At 61.0% G+C, this 21,923-nt stretch overlaps 4 protein-coding genes across 6 annotated transcripts in view; 1 reads left to right on the forward strand and 3 right to left on the reverse strand.

Annotated features, from left to right (window-relative positions):
* LOC141938950 (homeobox protein otx5-like) overlaps positions 1-3,698 on the reverse strand; it is an 11,269-nt gene extending 7,571 nt beyond the window's left edge. The window contains exon 1 of the mRNA XM_074857980.1: positions 3,652-3,698. The gene's annotated coding sequence lies outside the window, so the exon portion shown is untranslated. The remainder of the gene's footprint in view (positions 1-3,651) is intronic.
* Positions 3,699-8,800: 5,102 nt separating this feature from the next.
* Positions 8,801-10,218, reverse strand: LOC141938951 (histone H3.3A). Its single transcript, XM_074857981.1, has 4 exons — positions 10,074-10,218; positions 9,336-9,479; positions 9,072-9,225; positions 8,801-8,981 (listed from the first exon to the last, which is right to left on the reverse strand). Exons 2-4 carry the CDS (start codon positions 9,461-9,463, stop codon positions 8,853-8,855), a joined length of 411 nt encoding a protein of 136 aa, XP_074714082.1. The 5' UTR covers positions 9,464-9,479; positions 10,074-10,218; the 3' UTR covers positions 8,801-8,852.
* A 711-nt stretch (positions 10,219-10,929) lies between these two features.
* SELENOW (selenoprotein W) lies at positions 10,930-13,217 on the reverse strand. 3 transcript variants are annotated; one of them, XM_074857984.1, is made up of 6 exons: positions 13,115-13,217; positions 12,441-12,465; positions 12,286-12,339; positions 12,131-12,205; positions 11,496-11,598; positions 10,930-11,408 (listed from the first exon to the last, which is right to left on the reverse strand). In XM_074857984.1, exons 1-5 carry the CDS (start codon positions 13,147-13,149, stop codon positions 11,524-11,526), a joined length of 264 nt encoding a protein of 87 aa, XP_074714085.1. In that variant the 5' UTR covers positions 13,150-13,217; the 3' UTR covers positions 10,930-11,408; positions 11,496-11,523. The 3 variants fall into 3 exon arrangements, with proteins under 3 accessions (XP_074714085.1, XP_074714084.1, XP_074714083.1); XM_074857983.1 differs by having other exon boundaries at positions 10,930-11,118; positions 12,441-12,501; positions 13,115-13,155; XM_074857982.1 differs by having other exon boundaries at positions 12,441-12,501; positions 13,115-13,155.
* Positions 13,218-14,038: 821 nt separating this feature from the next.
* Positions 14,039-18,212, forward strand: LOC141938955 (gap junction delta-2 protein-like). The gene is made up of 2 exons (XM_074857989.1): positions 14,039-14,225; positions 17,144-18,212. Exons 1-2 carry the CDS (start codon positions 14,155-14,157, stop codon positions 17,955-17,957), a joined length of 885 nt encoding a protein of 294 aa, XP_074714090.1. The 5' UTR covers positions 14,039-14,154; the 3' UTR covers positions 17,958-18,212.
* Positions 18,213-21,923: the final 3,711 nt, after the last annotated feature.

Here is a 21,923-nt window from a genome sequence, read left to right on the forward strand (position 1 = left end):
GGTGGGACACAAGGAACCACAGCGGGGCACCACAGCGGGGCACGAGGAACAATGGTGGGGCACGGGGCACCACGGCGGGGCACGGGGCACCACGGTGGGGCACGAGGCAGCACAGCAGGGCACGGGGCACCACGGTGGGGCACGAGGAACAATGGTGGGGCACAGGGCACCATGGCGGGGCACGGGGCACCACGGTGGGGCACAAGGCAGCACAGCGGGGCACGGGGCACCACAGCAGGGCACGAGGAACAATGGTGGGGCACGGGGCACCACGGCGGGGCACGAGGAAGCACAGCAGGACACGGGGCACCACAGTGGGGCACGAGGAACCACAGGGGGGCACGAGGCACCATGGCAGGGCACAGGGCACCACGGCAGGGCACTACAGAGGGCACAAGGCACCACGGTGGGGCACGAGGAACCACAGCAGGACACAGGGCACCACAGAGGGGCACAAGGCACCGCAGAGGGGCACGAGGCACCACAGCGGGACACAGGGCACCACAGAGGGGTACGAGGCACTACGGCAGGGCACAAGGCACCACAGAGGGGCACGAGGCACCACAGCGGGACACAAGGCACCGCGGCAGGGCACGGGGCACCACAGTGGGGCACGAGGCACTACAGCAGGGCACAAGGCACCACAGAGGGGCACGAGGCACCACAGCGGGGCACAAGGCACCGCGGCAGGGCACGGGGCACCACGGTGGGGCACGAGGAACCACAGCAGGGTGCAAGGCACCACAGCGGGGCACGGGGCACCACAGAGCGGTACGAGGCACCACAGCAGGGCACAAGACACCACGGTGGGGCACGGGGCACTGAGGAGGGGCATGGGGCACTACAGCGGGGCACGAGGCAGCACAGTGGGACACAAGGAACCACAGCGGGGCACCACAGTGGGGCATGGGGCACCACGGCGGGGCACGAGGCACCATGGCAGGGCACGAGGCACCGTGGCAGAGCACAGGGCACCACAGCAGGACACAGGGCACTACAGAGGGGCACAAGGCACCACAGCAGGGCACGGGGCACCACGGCGGGGCACGGGGCACCACGGTGAGGCACGAGGCACTGTGGCAGGGCACAGGGCACCACAGCAGGGCACGAGGAACCACAGCAGGGCACGGGGCACCACAGTGGGGCACGAGGAACCACAGCGGGGCACGAGGCACCGCAGAGGGGCACGAGGAACCACAGCAAGGCACGGGGCACCACGGCGGGGCACGAGGCACCGTGGCAGGGCACGGGGCACCACAGTGGGGCACGAGGAACCACAGCAGGGGACATGGCACCACGGCGGGGCACGGGGCACCACGGTGAGGCACGAGGCACCGTGGCAGAGCACGGGGCACCACAGCGGGGCACGAGGAACCACAGCGGGGCACGAGGAACCACAGCGGGGCACGAGGCACCGTGGCACATGGCGGGCACGGCACGGCCCAGCGTGACATGTCACACCGTGCCACGGCCCAGCTCACAACGGCACACCACGGCGTGGCACGGCCCGGGGTGGCACAGTGGGGATGGGGTCCCCTCCCCTCCCCCACGTCCCACCTGTGCACCCCCCGGTGCTGCGGGGCGGGGGGAGGCGGTTGGCACCGGGGGGCGGGGGGGGGGAGGGGAGCCCTGGGAGACGGGGACAATCTTGGGGACAGGGACCCCCTCGGGCATGGGGACACCTTTGGGGACAGGGAGCCCTCGGGGACATGGACACCCCTGGGGACAGGGACATTCTTGGGGACAGGGACACCCTCGGGGACCCCCTCAGGGACAGGGACCCCCTTGGGGACAGGGACCCCTCAGGGACACCCTTGGGGACAGGGACCCCCTCAGGGACAGGGACCCCCTTGGGGACAGGGACCCCTCGGGGACACGGACACCCCTGGGGACAGGGACATTCTTAGGGACAGGGACCCCTCTGGGATGGGGACACCTTTGGGGACAGGGACCCCCTTGGGGACAGGGACCCCCTTGGGGACAGGGACCTCTCGGGGACAGAGACCCCCTTGGGGACAGGGACCCCCTTGGGGACAGGGACCTCTCAGGGACACGGACACCCCTGGGGACAGGGACATTCTTGGGGACAGGGACCCCTCTGGGATGGGGACACCTTTGGGGACAGGGACCCCCTCAGGGACCCCCTTGGGGACAGGGACCTCCTTGGGGACAGGGACCTCTCGGGGACAGGGACCCCCTTGGGGACAGGGACCCCCTCAGGGACCCCCTTGGGGACAGGGACCTCTCAGGGACACGGACACCCCTGGGGACAGGGACATTCTTAGGGACAGGGACCCCTCTGGGATGGGGACACCTTTGGGGACAGGGACCCCCTTGGGGACAGGGACCCCCTGGCCCGGTCCCCAGTCAAGAGCAGCAGCCGGGGTGTCACCTCCCTGTCCCCAGGCTGGTGGCTTGTCCCCAAGTCGGCGGGGCCAGCCTGGAGCAGGTCACCTTGTCCCCAAACCGGGGACAAGCCTGTCCCCAGGGTGCAGTGGCCACCCCAGGGCTGGTCACTCCCTCCCCCAGCGAGGGGGGGACACAGAGGCGGTGGCTTGTCCCCGAGCCAGGGAAGGTCACCCCGGCACCCAGATGCCACCTCCGGGGCAGGGGACGGAGCCAGCGGCTTGTCCCCAAGCCAGGGGACGTCACCCTGGGGCCGGGAACCCTGTCCCCGAGCCAAGGACAGCGTCGGTGGCTTGTCCTTCAGCGGGGGGAGGCCACCCCGGAGCTGGCCACCGTCCCCTAGAGCTGCTGGCCATGTCCCCGAGCCAGAGGATGTCCCCTTGGGGCTGGTGGCCATGTCCCCAAGCTGTCACTGGGGTGGTGGCCACGTCCCCAAGCCAGAAGGACAGTCCCTAGGGCTGGTGGCCACGTTCCCAAGCTGTCACGGAGGTAGTGGCCATGTCCCCAAGCCAGAGACAGAGGTGGTGGCCATGTCCCCAAGCTGAGGATGTCCCCCCAAGGCTGGTGGCCACGTCTCCAAGTTGGGGACAGAGGTGGTGGCCACGTCCCCAAGGCAGAGGACACCCCCTGGGGCTGGTGGCCATGTCCCCAAGCTGTCACAGAGGTGGTGGCCATGTCCCCAAGCTGAGGATGTCCCCCCAAGGCTGGTGGCCACGTCTCCAAGTTGGGGACAGAGGTGGTGGCCACGTCCCCAAGCCAGAGGACACCCCCTGGGGCTGGTGGCCACGTCCCCAAGCTGTCACTGGAGTGGTGGCCACGTCCCCAAGCCAGAGGACACCCCCTGGGGCTGGTAGCCACGTCCCCAAGCTGTCACTGGGGTGGTGGCCACGTCCCCAAGCCAGAGGACACCCCCTGGGGCTGGTAGCCACGTCCCCAAGCTGTCACGGAGGTGGTGGCCACGTCCCCAAGGCAGAGGACACCCCTCCAGAGCTGGTGGCCACATCCCAAGCTGGGGCTGGAGATGGTGGCCACATCCCCAAGCCAGGGGACACCCCCCAGGCCCGGTGGCCACGTTGGCCCCCCCCATCCCCACACCAGGGGCCAGAGGCCCGGTGGCTTGTCCCCAAACAGGTGACACCCCCCGGGGGGGGGACGGGACACACACACACACACCCCGCCCCAGACCCGGTGGCTCGGTGGCTCGTCCCCCACCCCAAAGTGTCCCCGGGGGGGCCGGTGTCTTACCTGTGCGGGTGCCAGCGGGCCGGTGACAGTGACAGCGGGGAAGGGCACCCCCGCGGCGGGGGGAGGTTTAAGTAGGGACCCGCCGTGATGTCACCGTCACCCGCTGCCACTAATCCCCGGGGGGGGGGTGACATTGGCCCCCGCCCGGGGTTAATCCACCGCTGCCGCCAATTAACGCTCATCCCCCGCTTGGGGGGGGGGGGGGGGGGGGAAATGAGCTGGTTTTAATTAACGCCCCAAAGTGGGGGGGGGGTGGGGGGGGCAGGGGCGGGGCCCCCCCGCCCGGGGTCACTTTTGGGGGGGGGTATGGAGTGTGGGGGTGTGTGTGTCCCCCCCCCGCGTGGAGCTAATCCCGGGGCCAGCTGCCACGTCTGAGCCTCGGGGGGCAGCTTTTGGGGGGGGGGGGGGGGGGGCCCCCCGCTGTGAGGAAAAAAAAAGGGGGGGGGGGGGCAGGATGAGGAGTAAGTTGGAAGAGGGGGGGGGGCACACACAGACACATGGAGTGACCCCCCCCCACCATCAGCACAGCCCCCCCCCAGCTCTGCAGGACACCCCCCCCCCCCAAAGGGGGATTTGGGGCTGATTAACCCTAATCCCGGCGCTGGGGGGGGGGGGGGGGGGGCACAGATGGGTGCTGGGTGCCCCCCCCCCAGCCCCCCCAAACCACCCTGCAGCGAGGGGGGGGGGGGGCGTCGCCCCTGAGGGGGTCCCAGCGCCAGGGTTGGTCAGAAATTGTTAAAATTTTAATCCGGGGGGGGGGGAGGGCGAACCCCTAATTAACTGGTGATAATTAAGGGGCGGGGGCAGGGAAAGTGGCCCCATCGTTAGCGGTAATTAGCTCTTGGGGGGGCCCTGCCCCCCCCCCCCCCCGGGCTGTGGGGTCACAGGGGGGGAGGAGGGGGGGGGGGGGCGGCTCTGGTTGCCCCGTTTCAGTTGAGACGTGATTTTATGGAAATTTAGACAATTTTATGGAAGTTTAGCCAAATTTACGGAAATTTAGACAATTTTATGGAAGTTTAGACAAATTTATGGAAGTTTAGACAAATTTACGGAAGTTTAGACAATTTTACGGAAATTTAGCCAATTTTACGGAAGTTTAGCCAATTTTACGGAAGTTTAGACAAATTTACGGAAGTTTAGCCAATTTTACGGAAGTTTAGCCAATTTTACGGAAGTTTAGCCAATTTTACGGAAATTTAGCCAATTTTACGGAAGTTTAGCCAATTTTACGGAAGTTTAGCCAATTTTACGGAAATTTAGACAATTTTACGGAAATTTAGACAATTTTACGGAAATTTAGACAATTTTACGGCAGTTTAGACAATTTTACGGCAGTTTAGACAATTTTACGGAAGTTTAGACAATTTTACGGAAGTTTAGACAAATTTACGGAAGTTTAGACAAATTTACAGAAGTTTAGACAAATTTACGGAAGTTTAGACAATTTTACGGAAGTTTAGACAATTTTACGGAAGTTTAGACAATTTTACGGAAGTTTAGACAATTTTACGGAAGTTTAGACAAATTTACGGAAGTTTAGACAATTTTACGGAAGTTTAGACAATTTTACGGAAGTTTAGACAAATTTACGGAAGTTTAGACAAATTTATGGAAGTTTAGACAAATTTATGGAAGTTTAGACAAATTTATGGAAGTTTAGACAATTTTATGGAAATTTGGATGGAATTTCACGTGAATTTAGATACGGCTTTACAGAATTTTACAGCGAATTTTACGTAAATGTAGAAGTAATTTTACGTGAATTTAGATTTAATTTTACGTAAATTTAAGACATTTTTTATGTAAATGTAATTTTACGAGAATTTAGGTGTTTTTACGTAAATTCAGATGTATTTTTACATAAATGTAATTTTACAAGAATTTAGTTATAATTTTACATAAATTTAGACACATTTTTACATAAATGTAGATGTAATTTTACGAGAATTTAGATATTTTTATGTAAATTTAGATTTTTACATAAATTTTACGAGAATTTAGGTATTTTTACGCAAATTCAGACATATTTTTACATAAATGTAATTTTATGAGAATTTAGTTATAATTTTACATAAATTTAGACACATTTTTACGTAAATGTAGCTGTAATTTTACAAGAATTTAGATGTTTTTACGTAAATTTAGATTTTTACATAAATGTAATTTTATGTGAATTTAGGTATTTTTATGTAATTTCAGACATATTTTACATAAATGTAATTTTACAAGAATTTAGATATAATTTTACATAAATTCAGACATATTTTTACATAAATGTAGATGTAATTTTACAAGAATTTAGATGTTTTTACGTAAATTCAGATTTTTACATAAATTAATTTTACGAGAATTTAGGTATTTTTACGTAAATTCGGACATATTTTTACGTAAATGCAATTTTATGAGAATTTAGTTATAATTTTATGTAAATTTAGACACATTTTTACGTAAATGTAGATGTAATTTTACGAGAATGTAGACAAAACTACCTAAATTTAAACATATTTTTACATAAATGTAATTTTCGAGAATTTAGACATAACTACCTAAATTTAGACATATTTTTACGTAAATGTAATTTTACATGAAATTAGATATAATTTTACCTAAATTTAGACATTTTTTACAGAAATGTAATTTTACGAGAATTTAGATATAATTTTACATAAATTCAGACATATTTTTACATAAATGTAATTTTATGTGAATTTAGATATTTTTACGTAAATTTAGACATTTTTAATGTAAATGTAATTTTACAAGAGTTTAGATATTTTTACGTAAATTCAGACATATTTTTACATAAATCTAATTTTACAGGAATTTAGATATTTTTACGTAAATTTAGACATTTTTTACATAAATGTAATTTTACGAGAATTTAGATATAACTTTACGTAAATTCACATATTTTTACATAAATCTAATTTTATGAGAATTTAGACATAACTACCTAAATTCAGACATATTTTTACGTAAATGTAATTTTACATGAATTTAGATATAATTTTACGTAAATTTAGACATTTTTTACATAAATGTAATTTTACGAGAATTTAGATCTAATTTTACGTAAATTCAGACACATTTTTAAAAAGATCTAATTTTACGTGAATTTAGATATAAATTCACATAAATTCATATTTCTACATAGATCTAATTTTACGTGAATTTAGATATTTTTACGTAAATTTAGACATTTTTTACATAAATCTAATTTTATGAGAATTTAGACATAACTACCTAAATTTAGACATATTTTTACGTAAATGTAATTTTACATGAATTTAGATATAATTTTACCTAAATTTAGACATTTTTTACATAAATGTAATTTTACGAGAATTTAGATATAATTTTACATAAATTCAGACATATTTTTACATAAATCTAATTTTATGTGAATTTAGATATTTTTACATAAATTTAGACATTTTTAATGTAAATGTAATTTTACGAGTTTAGATATAATTTTACGTCAATTCAGACATATTTTTACATAAATGTAATTTTACATGAATTTAGATATAATTTCACGTAAATTCATATTTCTACATAGATCTAATTTGACGTGAATTTAGATATTTTTACGTAAATTTAGACATTTTTTACATAAATAATTTTACGAGAGTTTCGATATAATTTTACGTAAATCCACATTTTCACATAAATCCAATTTTACGTGAATTTAGATAATTTTACGTAAATTTAAACACATTTCCACATAAACGTAGATGTAATTTTACGTAAATCGAGACATATTTTTACACAAATCTGATTTTACACGAATTTAGACACATTCTCACGCAAATGTAATTTCACGAGAACTCAGATGTAACTACCTAAATTTAGCCACATTTTTACATAAATCTGATTTTACCTAAATTTAGCCACATTTTTACATAAATCTGATTTTACCTAAATTTAGCCACATTTTTACATAAATCTGATTTTACCTAAATTTAGCCACATTTTTACATAAATCTGATTTTACCTAAATTTAGCCACATTTTTAGATAAATCTGATTTTACCTAAATTTAGCCACATTTTTACGTAAACGCAGACATTTCGCGTCCGTTCAGGCATAACTTCCCGTGAACTTAGCCACGTTTTTACGTAAACGCGGATAAAATTTCATTTCTATTAAAAAAACAAAATAAATCCGTACTTGCGTTTAAAAATATATATTTTTACCGCTCCCCCTCCCCCCGCGCCCGTTTTGGGGGCCGTCTCTCGTTTTTCAGGACCGTCTCCCCCGGGGTCGTGCCTCGACGGGGTTTTTTGGGGAGGGCTCAGCCCCCCCGCCCCGTTTTGGGGGGGGGGGGAGGGCGCCCCGTCCTCCGGTGGCCGCCCCTCCCCGCAGCCCCCTAATCCCGGATTAGGGTGGCTCAGGGGGGGGGGGGGGGCGCCGTCCCCGTTCTATATTTAACGCTGGGGTGTCAGCAACAATCACATCAGCGCCCCGGGGGGGGGTCACCCAGCCCCGTGCCCCCCCCAAAAAGAGAGAGGGGGAACCCCCCCGCCCCTCAGCCCCCAAATTCAGGCTCCCCCACGCCCCAAAGCCGCCCTGCGAACGGCAAATTTGGGGGGCGCGGGGGGGGGGGGGATTTATGGCTAATGAAGAATAAGGCGGAGGTGGGCGGGGCTGGGATTAATTAGGAAGGAAACGAGGTGAACGTTGATGGGTTTTCTTTATTCCGGCGTCACCGCGGGGTGGAGGAACGCGGCCGGTACAAAGCTCGAAAGGGGAAAACGAGGCGGGGGGGGGGGCAAAAAGGAGCCGAAATCAGAGCCGCGACCCCCCCCAAAGTTCCTCTTTCCGCCCCCAAAAAATACACCAGGTTTGTGTAGAAAACCAGGGATTTCAAAAACTGTCCCCACCCCCTCCCCTCCCTCCCAATTCTATATATTTTTTTGCAGCTCGGAGAGAAAAAGAACCGGGGAAAAAAAAAAAAAAAAAAAAAGTGTACAAAAAAGGGGGGGGGGGGAAAAAAAAAAACAAAAAAAATCCAAAAAGTCTCCTCGGAAGTCGCGCGGTTGTTTTGTGGCCAAACGGAATCGGCTCTCGCGACGCGTCCCAGCCGCAGAGGCAGGAGAAACACCCCCCCCTCCCCAAAATATGTGTCTGTGGGTGTCCCCCCCCCCCAATTTTTAACCCGCCCCCCCCCCGAGTCTCTCCTACCGCCCGGCACCGGCCGCCCTAAGCCCGTTCGCCGCGGATACGCCGCGCCAGCTGGATGTCCTTGGGCATGATGGTGACCCTCTTGGCGTGGATGGCGCAGAGGTTGGTGTCCTCGAAGAGGCCCACGAGGTACGCTTCGCTGGCTTCCTGCCGGGAAAAACCCCTAGCCGTAGGGCTTGGAACTCAAAAAAGGGATGTTTTGGGGAGATTTTAAGGGGTTTTTGTTTTGGTTTTTACCTGCAGAGCCCCGATGGCAGCGCTCTGGAAACGAAGGTCGGTCTTGAAATCCTGAGCGATCTCCCGGACCAGGCGCTGGAAGGGCAGTTTACGGATCAGTAGCTCCGTGGATTTCTGGTATCGCCGGATCTCCCGGAGGGCCACCGTGCCGGGCCTGCAAAAGATTTGAGCGGTTAAAACGGGATAAAAACCCACTCTCGGCGCTCCTTAATCCCTTCCCGCTCCTCATCCCAGGGCCTGCCGGGGGTGACGGCGGCGCCGTACCTGTAGCGATGGGGTTTCTTGACGCCCCCCGTGGAGGGGGCGCTTTTCCTGGCGGCTTTGGTGGCCAACTGCTTCCGCGGCGCCTTCCCGCCGGTGGATTTCCGAGCCGTCTGCTTGGTACGGGCCATACCGGACGGTCAGAGCCTGCCGAGAGGGGGAGAAGGCCGGGGTCGGCTCTGGGGCGCAACGGGCCGGACGGGCCGTTAAAGGCCGAGGGGCGGGGAAGCGCGGCCCGCGTCTACGGGGGGTGAAGGAATTGTGTGTGCCCCAGCCCCCGGCCTCGGAAGGGGGCACCGGGCTGAGGGAGAGCCGCGGGGCGGGGGCCGGGCGAGCCCCCATGGCCTCACCGGGGAAGAAGGCCCCGCCGCCCCCTCAGCGCCCTCAGACTACAGCTCCCAGAAGCCTTCGCGCCGCGTCACGTGTCCCCCCCACCGCCGCGCTGATTGGCTGGCACCGCCCAACCAATGGGCTCGCACGCTGCCGGCAGCGGGGAGGTGCCGCCCAGTCTCCTCGCCAGACGGACGCGGCGTTCGGCCTATCGCCTCCCGGCTTTCCAGCCAATCAGCGGCCGGCGGCAGACGGAAGGCGGGACTGGGGTGAAGCGTCTCCTCAGACGACCTCGGCGCCGGGCCGCCCCCCCCTCCCCCAACGCCGCCCGCCCCAACCCCGCTCCCTCCCCCGGGTCGCCGTTACCGGGCAGCGGCCCCGACCCCGACCCCGGCCCCGCGCCGCCATTACCTGCGTGCCCGGCTGGCGGCGGCGCTGGAGCCCTTGGAGGTCCCGCGGTGAGGCTGTCGGTGCTCTCGCTCCCTTCCCGCCTTTCCCGGCAGAAAATGGCGGGCTCCCGGCGGAGGCTGTTTACCCGTCATGCACCGCGGCGGGGGCGGGGGAGGCAGGTCGGCTGAGGTGAGGCGGGACGCCGCCATCTTGTGACCTGCCGAGGGGCCGGGCCCGGCGACGGGGTGGGGCGGCCACAGGGCCCCGGGACCTCCCCGCGACCTCCCCGGGCTCGGTTTCCACCTCGATACGAGCCCTCGGTTGAAGCCAAACCGATTTTCTTTACCCCCCCGCCTTGAGCGGCCTCGGGAGGACGAGCGAGGCAGAGGCCATCACCCCGAAGGGAGCGTCCGGGCTTTGTTTCCCCTAAATACACCTTCAGGTAGAGCTTCACCGTTTCACACTTTAGCACCAGCAACGCTCACCGTCACAAACGGCGGGAAGGGGAAGATTTAATCCTATTTTTAATCCACCCGCCAGTGCTGTTTGTTACTCATTTCTCCAGAGAGAAGCCTGGCGCGAGGGCTGCCTCTCCTCACGCTCGTCCACGGACCAAAAAAAACGAGGCGAGGGCATAAATCACTGCCCGGCTCCTCGCTGTAGTCACCAGAGGGCACGCGTCCGCTGCCGAGAGAACTCCCTGCTTTATTAGTTGATTTTTTTTTTAGGCCTAAATGAGGGGATAAAGTTTATTAGGGCCTGGGCACCCCAGAGCAGGTTGAGCTGGGATGCGTCGGCCTCACCTGAGGGCGCTGCTTGGAAAAACCCCACTGAATCCCCTCAAAAAAAAAAAAAAGAAAAAAACAACCAGCCCGGCTCCAATTTTCCACAACTTTATTCCAGAAAGGCCACTGAGCCACAAGTTACAGAAGGCGAGTGGAACAGCAGGGTGGGAGTTTGGGGTCCAGCCGGGTAGAGAGGGGAAAAGAATGAAATTGCTGTATAATTTCTCCGGTTTGAACCTTTTTTCCCTTTTTTTCAACCCGGCAGGCTCAGAGGAAGGTTTCTGTGCGAATTAGCGAGGAGAAACCAAATAAAAACCGAACGCAACGAGGAAAAAAAGCTCGGCTCGGCTGAAAATAGCGTCGGGGAAGGCGGTGAGTGCGGCGGGAAGGGAGTCGAGGGGAGGAGGCGGGGGGGGGGGCGTGAAGCTCGATGGCCGCCCGCCGCCGCCGCCACCCTCGCGCCGGCATCCTGCGCGCGGCGTCGGGGAACGGCCCGGTGCCGGCGGACGTTTCGGCGGTTCCCGTCATGGAGCGCTCGGCCGGCGCGAGGGCGGGCGGCTGCCGGGGGGAGCTGTGGGGAGGGGGGGGGGGGGGGAGGACGCGGGGTTAGAAAGCGGCGCCGGTTACGGCGGCGTGGCGCCGGTGGTGACGCCGTTACCTTCGTTAGGGGAAGCGGGGCTGCGGCCCTACGGCAGGAGGGATTTGATGGCGGCCATGATCCTTTGGAGCTTGGCGTCGCTGTCGACGAAGCCGTCGCCGTTCTGGGGGGGGGGGGGGGGGAAACAGCCGCGTCGTGGCACCGGTGGGGGGGGGGTGGGATGACATGACACCCCCCAGTGTGGCACCCAGAAAGGGGGGGGACACCCTGGTGTGGCACCAGGAAAGGGGGGGACACCCCAACATGGTACTGGGAAAGGGGGGGGACACCCCAGCGTGGCACTGGGGACTGGGGGGACACCCCAGCGTGGCACTGGGAAAGGGGGGGACACCCCAGTGTGGCACCGGGGACTGGGGGGACACCCCAGCATGGCACTGGGAAAGGGGGGGACACCCCAGTGTGTCACCAGGAAAGGGGGGGACACCCCAGTGTGGCACCGGGAAAGGGGGAGACACCCCAGCGTGGCACCAAGGAGGAGGGGACACCCCAGTGTGTCACCAGGAAAGGGGGGGACACCCCAGTGTGGCACTGGGAAAGGGGGGGACACCCCAGTGTGGCACTGGGGACTGGGGGGACACCCCAGCATGGCACTGGGAAAGGGGGGGACATTGTGGGGGGGTGGGGGGGTCACCCACCTTCTTGGAGTGGACCAGGCGTCCGCCCACCGTCACCTCAAACCATCCTGTCACCTCCCGCGTCCCCTGGCCGCTCTGGGGGGACAGGGGGGGTCACCTCAGCCCCAGTTCTGTGTGTGTCCCCCCCCCCGCATGAGCCCCCCCCCCTCACTCACCACCTCCAGCGCGCCCGGGAAGCGCCGCTCCAGCTCCTGCTTGAGCTGTTGGTACTGAAAAAGGGGGGGCGGGGGGGTCACCCCTGGGTGTGGGGGGGTCACCCCCGTGTTTGGGGGGGGGACACAAGGGGGACACACACACACACAGGACTCACCTTGGGGCTGTAGCCTCAGGCTCCACTGCGGGGGGGGGTCAGTGGGATGCGGACCCCAAACCTGGCACAGGGCCCCCCCCCCCAGCACAGTGAACCCCCTCCCGAGCACAGGGCCCCCCCAGACTGAATACGTCCCCCCCCGGGCACAGGGCCCCCCCAAACCGAGCACACGCCCCCCTCCGGGCACAGAGCCCCCCCCAACCGAGCACACGCCCCCCCCCCGGCCACAGGGTCCCCTCCAAACCGAGCACACGCCCCCCTCCGGGCACAGAGCCCCCCCCAAACCGAGCACACGCCCCCCCCCCCGGGCACAGGGCCCCCCCCAAACCGAGCACACGCCCCCCCCCCGAGCACGGTGCCCCCCCCAACCGAGCACACGCCCCCCCGGGCACGGGGCCCCCCCAAACCGAGCACACGCCCCCCCCCCCCCGAGCACAGGGTCCCCCCCAAACCGAGCACACGCCCCCCTCCGGGCACAGAGCCCCCCCCAAACCGAGCACACGCCCCCCCCCCGGGCACAGGGTCCCCCCCAAACCGAGCACACGCCCCCCCCGGCCACGGGGCCCCCCCAAACCGAGCACACGCCCCCCCCCGGGCACAGGGTCCCCCCAAATCGAGCACACGCCCCCCCCCCGGCCACAGGGTCCCCCCCAAACCGAGCCCCCCCCCGGTACCAGTAGAGCACGGAGACGCGGAGCGGCTCGGCCATGGCGGCGGTAGCGGCTGCGCGGTAGCGGCGGCCCCGCCCCTCGCCGGGCCTGGGGGGTCCTCGGGGGGGGTCCCCGCGCCCCAACGCCCCCCCCCCAACCTTCCCCCCCCCTCCCCGGCCAGGGGGGCCCCGGCAGCGGCCCCGCCCCGCCCCTAATCCCCCCCCCCCCCCCCCCCCGGCACCTTCTGGGGGGCTCCCACGGTGTTTCCCCAGTGTCACCAGTAGATCACACCAGTATAACCAGTGCACCCCCCCAGGTGACCCAGTCACCCCCCAGTATAACCAGTGCACCCCCCCAGTGTGACCCAGTTACCCCCCAGTATAACCAGTGCACCCCCCCAGCGTGACCCAGTCACACCCCAGTGTAACCAGTGCATCCCCCCAGTATGATCCGTGAATCACACCATTATACCCAGTAGGACACACCAGTATAACCAGTGCATTCCCCCAGTATAACCAGTGCATCACACCACTATAACCAGTGCCCCCCCAGTATAACCAGTGCCCCCCCCAGTATAACCAGTGCATCACACCACTATAACCAGTGCCCCCCCAGTATAACCAGTGCCCCCCCCAGTATAACCAGTGCATCCCCCCACTATAACCTGTACCTCACACCACTATAACCAGTGCATCCCCCCAGTATAACCAGTGCCCCCCCCAGTATAACCAGTGCATCCCCCCAGTATAACCAGTGCCCCCCCCAGTATAACCAGTGCATCCCCCCACTATAACCTGTACCTCACACCACTATAACCAGCCCCCCCAGTATAACGCCCCCAGTGCCCCCCGCACTGTCCCCCCTCCCCTCCCCGGTTACCGGGGCCGCCCCGCGCGCTCCCGCCGCTCCCCGGGGCCGCGCATCACCGGGGCCGCGCTCGGCGCTCCCGGGCGGCGGCGGCGGCTGCTGCGGCGGCTGCGGCGGGGATGGGGCCGCGGCGCTGAGCTGGGGGGGCCCGGCGGGGCGGGGGGGGGCCCGGGCCGGCGCCCCCCGCTCCCGGCGCCATGGGCGAATGGACCATCCTGGAGCGGCTGCTGGAGGCGGCGGTGCAGCAGCACTCCACCATGATCGGCAGGTGAGCCCACGCGTGGGGGGGGGACGGGGACACGGGGGACACCCCCCGGCCCCCCCAGCACCCCGCTGCCCCCGGGGGAGCACCCCCGTGACACCCCCCCCACCCCACGCCGCGGGGGCAGCAACTGAGCGTGGCGAGGGAGGAGGGGGGGGGGGGTGTCACCCGCGGGTGCGCGTGGGGTGACAGCGGGTCCCCGCGGGGCGTGTGTGTGTGTGTGTGTGTGTCCCGTGGGTGTGGCCGAGGGACCCGCTGTCACCTCCCCGCGGGCAGGAGGTGACAGCTGCGATAACGGGGACACTCAGGACACACCGGGGGGGACGGTCACAGCCCCGGGGTCCCCTTCCCGCGTGGGGGGGGGGGGGGGGGCTGTCGGCTGCGCTTTGGGGACCAGGTTGGGGAGAGGGGACAGGGGAAGGTCCCCGCGTGTCCCCCGCCAGTGGCATGTCCCCAAACCGGCACCCTGCGTCACCCCACACCCTCAGGGTGCCGGGGGTCCCGCTGACCCCCCGGGGGGGGACATCCCACCCCACCCCCGCTCGTCCCCAGAGCCGTGGCCGCGAGGGACGAGTATTGACGTGTCAAGGTCAGGGGTGGTGGCACGGGGGGAGCACCCAGGGGTCCGGGTTCACCCCACGTACCTGGGTGGGACCTGGGTGGGACCTGGGGGTCCAGGTTCAGGCCAGACCCACCTGTGTGGGTCCACGTTGGACCCAGGACTCCAGGTTGGACCCACGTGTCTGGGTTCAACCCAGGTGTCCGGGTCCAGGTGGGACCCCCGGGGCCTGGTGTGACCCCTCCGTGTCCACGTAAGAGCCACGTGTCTGGGTCAGACGTACATGGGTGGGGGGTCCAGGTAGGACCCACGTGGCCAGGTCTAGGTAGGACCTGCATGGCCAGGTCTAACCCCTGTGTCCAGGTCCAGGTAGGACCCACGTGTCTGGGTCCAGGTAGGACCCACGTGGCCAGGTCTAGGTAGGACCTGCATGGCCAGGTCTAACCCCTGTGTCCAGGTCCAGGTAGGACCCACGTGTCTGGGTCCAGGTAGGACCCACGTGGCCAGGTCTAGGTAGGACCTGCATGGCCAGGTCTAACCCCTGTGTCCAGGTCCAGGTAGGACCCACGTGTCTGGGTCCAGGTAGGACCCACGTGGCCAGGTCTAGGTAGGACCTGCATGGCCAGGTCTAACCCCTGTGTCCAGGTCCAGGTAGGACCCACGTGTCTGGGTCCAACCCACGTGTCTGCAGGGTCTAGGTAGGACCCACATCTCCAAGTCTGACCCATGTGTCCAGGTCCCAGTAGGACCCACATGTCCGGGTCTAACCCACGTGTTCCAGGTCGAGGTGGGATTTGTGTGTCCACGTCTGACCCACGTGTCCAGGTCAAGTAGGACCAAGGTCTCCAGGTCCAACCTGTGTGTCCAGGTAGGACCCACGTGTTGGAGTCCAAGTAGGACCCATGTGTCCACATCTGGCCCACGTGTCAGGGTACATGTAGGACCCATCTGTTGGGGTCCAAGTAGGACCCACATGTCCACATCTGGCCCGTGTGTCGGGGTCCAGGTAGGACCCACATGTCCACATCTGGCCCGTGTGTCGGGGTCCAGGTAGGACGCACGTGTCCACATCTGGCCCACGTGTCAGCATCCAGGTAAGACCCACGTGTCAGGGCCCAGGTAGGACCCACGTGTCCACATCTGTCCCACGTGTTGGGGTCCAGGTAGGACCCACGTGTCCACATCTGGCCCACGCGTCAGCGTCCAGGTAGGACCCACGTGTCCACATCTGGCCCACGTGTCGGGGTCCAGGTAGGACCCACGTGTCCACATCTGTCCCACGTGTCAGCATCCAGGTAGGACGCACGTGTCCACATCTGGCCCACATGTCAGCGTCCAGGTAAGACCCACGTGTCCACATCTGTCCCACGTGTCAGCATCCAGGTAGGACGCACGTGTCCACATCTGGCCCACATGTCAGCGTCCAGGTAGGACCCACGTGTCCACATCTGGCCCACGCGTCAGCGTCCAGGTAGGACCCACGTGTTGGGGTCCAGGTAGGACCCACGTGTCCACATCTGTCCCACGTGTCAGGGTCCAAGTAGGACCCACGTGTCCTCATCTGGCCCATATGTCGGGGTCCAGGTAGGACCCGTGTGTCAGGGTCCAGGTAGGACCCACGTGTCCACATGTGGCCCACGTGTCGGGGTCCAGGTAGGACCCACGTGTCCACATCTGGCCCACGTGTCAGGGTCCAGGTAGGACCCACGTGTCCACATCTGGCCCACGTGTCGGGGTCCAGGTAGGACCCACGTGTCCACATCTGGCCCACGTGTTGGGGTCCAGGTAGGACCCACACGTCCACATCTGTCCCACATGTCAGGGTCCAGGTAGAACCCACGTGTCCACATCTGTCCCACGTGTCCACATCTGTCCCACGTGTCAGGGTGCAGGTAGGACCCACGTGTCCACATCTGGCCCACGTGTCGGGGTCCAGGTAGGACCCACGTGTCGGGGTCCAGGTAGGACCCACGTGTCCACATCTGTCCCACGTGTCAGGGTCCAAGTAGGACCCACGTGTCCTCATCTGGCCCACGTGTCAGGGTCCAAGTAGGACCCACGTGTCCTCATCTGGCCCATATGTCGGGGTCCAGGTAGGACCCGTGTGTCAGGGTCCAGGTAGGACCCACATGTCCACATCTGGCCCGTGTGTCAGGGTCCAGGTAGGACCCACGTGTCCACATCTGGCCCGTGTGTCAGGGTCCAGGTAGGACCCACGTGTCCACATCTGTCCCACGTGTCGGGGTCCAGGTAGGACCCACGTGTCCACACCGGCCCCCGTGTCAGGCCCGAAGTATCCCCCCCGCCGCGTCAGCGCGCGGGCGCCAGCCCCTCACCCCTCCCTCCCTCCCTCCTCTCGGCGCAGGATCCTGCTGACGGTGGTGGTGATCTTCCGCATCCTCATCGTGGCCATCGTGGGCGAGACGGTGTACGAGGACGAACAAACCATGTTCATGTGCAACACGCTGCAGCCGGGCTGCAACCAGGCGTGTTACGACAAAGCCTTCCCCATCTCCCACATCCGCTACTGGGTCTTCCAGATCATCCTGGTGTGCACCCCCAGCCTCTGCTTCATCACCTACTCGGTCCACCAATCGGCCAAACAACGCGAGCGCCGCTACTCCTTCCTCTACCCGCTCCTCGACCCCAAAAAACCCAAAACGCTCAACGGCCTCTTACCCCCCAGCCCCGACGGCGGCGCCAAGGAAGAACCTGACGCCTTCGAGGCCAAGGAGCTCCCCGGCCCCCCGCCGCGGCCCCCTCGCTCCTCCAAAACCAAACGCCAAGAGGGAATTTCCCGTTTTTACGTCATCCAAGTGGTTTTCCGCAACGCTTTGGAAATCGGTTTCTTGGCCGGGCAGTATTTCCTCTACGGTTTTAACGTCCCGGCTATTTTCGAGTGCGATCGTTACCCTTGCGTCAAGGAGGTGGAGTGTTACGTCTCGCGTCCCACCGAAAAGACCGTTTTTTTGGTTTTCATGTTCGCCGTCAGCGGCGTCTGCGTCCTCCTCAACCTCGCCGAGCTCAACCACTTGGGGTGGCGCAAGGTCAAGGCCGCCGTCCGCGGGGTCCGAGCGCGGCGTAAATCCCTGGGGGAAGGGCGGAAAAAGGACCTTTCGCCCCCGGCCCCCGCGCCCGCGCTCGGCCGGACGCAATCCAGCGAGTCCGCCTACGTCTGAGCGCCCCCCCCCCCCCCAGAACCCCGCCGCGTGGGGAGGGGGGGGCACGGAGACAGCAGTGCTGCGCCCCCCCCCCCCCCCTTATCACCCCCAACTCTGTTTTGCCGCCGATCGAGCGTGGGGGCGCCCCACAACCTGCCCCCCAACAACCTCTGGGTGGTGGGGGTCGGGGCGGGGGGAGAGAAAAAATTATTTATTTGCCAGAGCCCCCCCCCCCCCCACCTCGAAACGTCAATAAACCGGTTGGAGGGTTGAGCGCTGAGCGACACTGGTTTAGGGGTGTCGCTGGTCGATGCCCCCCCCCCCCACTAAAAATGCGGCAGGGGGGGCCCCGCTGCTGCAGGGCGCTGCGCCCCCCCCCTCCGTGTCCCCCCCCCCCCCCGGATTTACAGCCTCTAATCCGCTCTCTAATAGCTCTAAAGGAGGGAGAGGGGCTGAGCCAGGCGCCATCTGCCAGCCCCCCCCCCCCTTTATGAACCCCAAGGAAGCGGCGTGGGTGCAAAAAGGGGGGTTTATTTTGGGGGGGGGGCACCTGGCGGGATCCACAGCTACAACCTGCAAGAGAGCGGTCGGTCAGGGGGGGGCCCTGGGGGGGGGCCGGGCCCACCCCCCCCAGCGGCCCCACTCACGTCACTTCGCGGAAAGCTCTTTTTTCCACGTATTTCAGGCGGTATCTCCTCTTGAACCTGGTGAAAAACGCCACGAAAAGGGGTCAAAAATCCACCCTCACCCCCCGCGCCCCCCCCCCCCCAAAAAGCTGGGGGGGCACGCAGACCCCCCCCCCCCCCCAAAAACTCACTTGGCCCTCTCCCGCGGCTCGATCAAACTCCTCTTCTGGAGGCTCTTGAAGCGATCGCGCAGGACGCTGCCCTCGGGCTACAATTTTTTTTTTGGGGGGGGGGACACACGGAGGGGGTGAAGGGAGCTGCCCCCCCACTCCCCAGCCAGGTTTTGGGGGGGCTCTGACAACCCCCCCCCTCCCCTCCCCAAGCGGGAGGAGCCATTTTGTGCCCCACCAAGGAGCCATTTTATGCCCCACCAGCATCGTGGCGGGGGGGGGGTGAGCGGTTGGGGGGGGGCTCTGGGAGGGATTTTGGGGTGCGAGCGGTTGGGGGGGGCACCGTGGGGGGGTGCAAACGACGTGGGGGGGCCCCAGCACCCTCAGCACCCGGGTCCTCGCCTACGCGACGAGGCCCCGGGACCCCAAAACCCTTCACATTCCCAGCCCCCCCCCTATTTTTTTTTTTTGGGGGGGGGGGGCTGCAAATTCTCGTAGCGCAAGGATGGGTCTCATCATGGGGTGCCGGTAATCCCCCCCCCCACCAAATTGGGGGGAACCCCCCCAAAAAAAACGCACCTTGAGCGTGCGCAGGGACTCGGCCAGCTCGTCGCTGAGCTGCACCTCCAGGCTGGGCTCCTCGTACCTGCGTGGGGGCAAAAAGGGGGGGCCGGGGGGTTAAAAAAGGGGGGGCCGGGGGTAAAAAAGGGGGTGTTGGGGAGGTAAAAGGGGGGGGCAAGGGTTCAAAAGGGGGGGCTGGGGGTTCAAAAGGGGAAGGGGTGGGTAAAAAGAGGGGGGGCTGGGGGGTAAAAAGAGGGGACCAAGGGGGTAAAAAGGGGGTGCTGGGGGTTTAAAAGGGGGGGGCAGGGGTTAAAAAGGGGGTGTGGGTCAAAAGGGGGGGGGTTTCAAAAGGGGGGGGGGACCAGGGGTTCAAAAAGGGGGGGGGGGGGGTGCTGGTGGGGTAAAAAGGGGGGGCCAGGGGGTGAGAAGGGGGGCCAAGTGGGTAAAAAGGGGGTGCCGGGGGTTTAAAAGGGGGGGGCTGGGGGTTTAAAAAGGGGGGGCCAAGGGGGTAAAAAGGGGGTGTTGGGGGCTCAAAAGGGGGGGTCAGAGGGAGTAAAAAGGGGGGGGGCCAGGGGTTCAAAAGGTGGGGGACCAGGGGGAGTAAAAAAGGGGGGGGGCAAGTGGGTAAAAAGGGGGTGCTGGGAATTTAAAAGGGGGGGGGGATGGGGGTAAAAAAGGGGGTGCTGGGGTTTAAAAAGGGGGGCCAAAAAGGGGGGGGGCTGGGGGTTAAAAAGGGGGGGGCCAGGGGGTTCAAAAAGGGGAGACAAAAAGGGGGGGCCAAGTGGGGAAAAAGGGGGGCCAGGGATTTAAAGGGGGGGCCCAGGGGGTAAAAAGGGGGGGGCCCAGGGGGTAAAAAGGGGGTGTAGCCCCCCCCCGCCCCCCCCGCTCACCTGAGGCGCCCCAGGCGCCGCGGCAGCACCTCCCTCTGCCGGCGCTTGGCCCCCCGCGCCTGCCGCCGCCGCAGCAGCTCCTGGTCCCGGTGCCGCAGCTCCCGGCGCAGCCCCCCCGCAGCCGGAACAGCTCCTGGCGCCGGCACCGCGCCGCCTTCTCCCTGCGCCGCCGCGCCTCCTGCGGGGCCGAGCTCAGCGTCCGTCCGTCCGTCCGTGCGTCGTGTCCCCCCCCCGATCCCGTCCGTCTGTCCGTGCGTCCCCCCCCAGCCCGTCCGTCCGTCCCCCCCCCAGCCCGTCCGTCCGTCCCAGCTCTCGCGCCGCCTTCTCCCTGCGCCGCCGGGCCTCCTGCGGGCCCAACGTCCGTCTGTCCCCCCCCCAGCCCATCCGTCTGTCCGTCCCCCCCCCTCCCCAGCCTGTCCGTCCATCTGCGTCCCCCCCCGCCGCCCCCCATCCCATCCTGTCCGTCTGTCCATCCGTGTGTCCCCCCCCAGCCCAGCCGTCCGTCCGTGTCCCCCCCCCGCCCCCCCATCCCATCCGTCTGTCTGTCCATCTGTGTCCCCCCCAGCCTGTCTGTCCGTGTGTCCCCCCCCAGCCCGTCCGTCTGTCCGTGCGTCCCCCCCCAGCCCGTCCGTCCGTCCCCCCCCAGCCCGTCCGTCCGTCCGTGCGTCGTGTCCCCCCCCCGATCCCGTCCGTCCGTCCGTGCGTCCCCCCCCGATCCCGTCCGTCCGTCCGTCCGTCCCCCCCCAGCCCGTCCGTCCGTCCCAGCGCTCGCGCCGCCTTCTCCCTGCGCCGCCGGGCCTCCTGCGGGCCCAACGTCCGTCTGTCCCCCCCCAGCCCATCCGTCTGTCCGTCCCCCCCCTCCCCAGCCTGTCCGTCCATCTGCGTCCCCCCCCGCCGCCCCCCATCCCATCCTGTCCGTCTGTCCATCCGTGTGTCCCCCCCCAGCCCAGCCGTCCGTCCGTGTCCCCCCCCGCCCCCCATCCCATCCATCTGTCTGTCCATCTGTGTCCCCCCCAGCCTGTCTGTCCGTGTGTCCCCCCCCAGCCCGTCCGTCCGTCTGTCCCCGCTCCATCCCCCCCTTCCCAGCCCATTTGTCCGTCTGTGTCCCCCCCCCGCCCCCCATCCCACCCTGTCCATCTGTCCATCCGTGTCCCCCCCCACCCATCTGTCTGTCCGTCTGTGTCCCCCCCATCCCGTCCGTCCGTGTGTGTCCCCCCCAGCCTGTCCGTCTGTCCGTCCACGTCCCCATCCCATCCATCCGTGTGTCCCCCCTCCCCATCCCGTCCATCCGTCCCCCCCCCCATCCTATCCATCCATCCGTGTGTCCCCCCCGCCCCCCATCCCGTCCGTCTGTCCGTCCATCCCCCCCCACCATCCCATCCTGTCCGTCTGTCCGTCTGTCCCCCCCCATCCCATCCATCTGTCCGTCCATCCCCCCCATCCCGTCCATCCATCCGTGTGTCCCCCCCATCCCGTCCGTCCGTCTGTCCCCCCCCCATCCCATCCCTCTGTCCATGTCTCCCCCGTCCGTCCGTCTGTCCGTCCGTACCAGCTCTCGCGCCTCCTTCTCCCGCCGCCGCTGCTGCTCCGTTTTCTTCTCCCCCCCCCGCGGCGCCGCCGCCGCTTTCGGGGCGTCTTCGGCTTCGTCCTCCTCCTCCTCCTCCTCCGACTCCTCCACCAACCCCTCGCACTGCTCCTGGAAAACTGTCTCCTGCCATAGTAGGGGGGGGGGGGTTA

This window comes from Strix uralensis, unplaced genomic scaffold (genome assembly GCF_047716275.1).
Source record: "Strix uralensis isolate ZFMK-TIS-50842 unplaced genomic scaffold, bStrUra1 scaffold_460, whole genome shotgun sequence".
NCBI lineage: Eukaryota > Metazoa > Chordata > Aves > Strigiformes > Strigidae > Strix > Strix uralensis.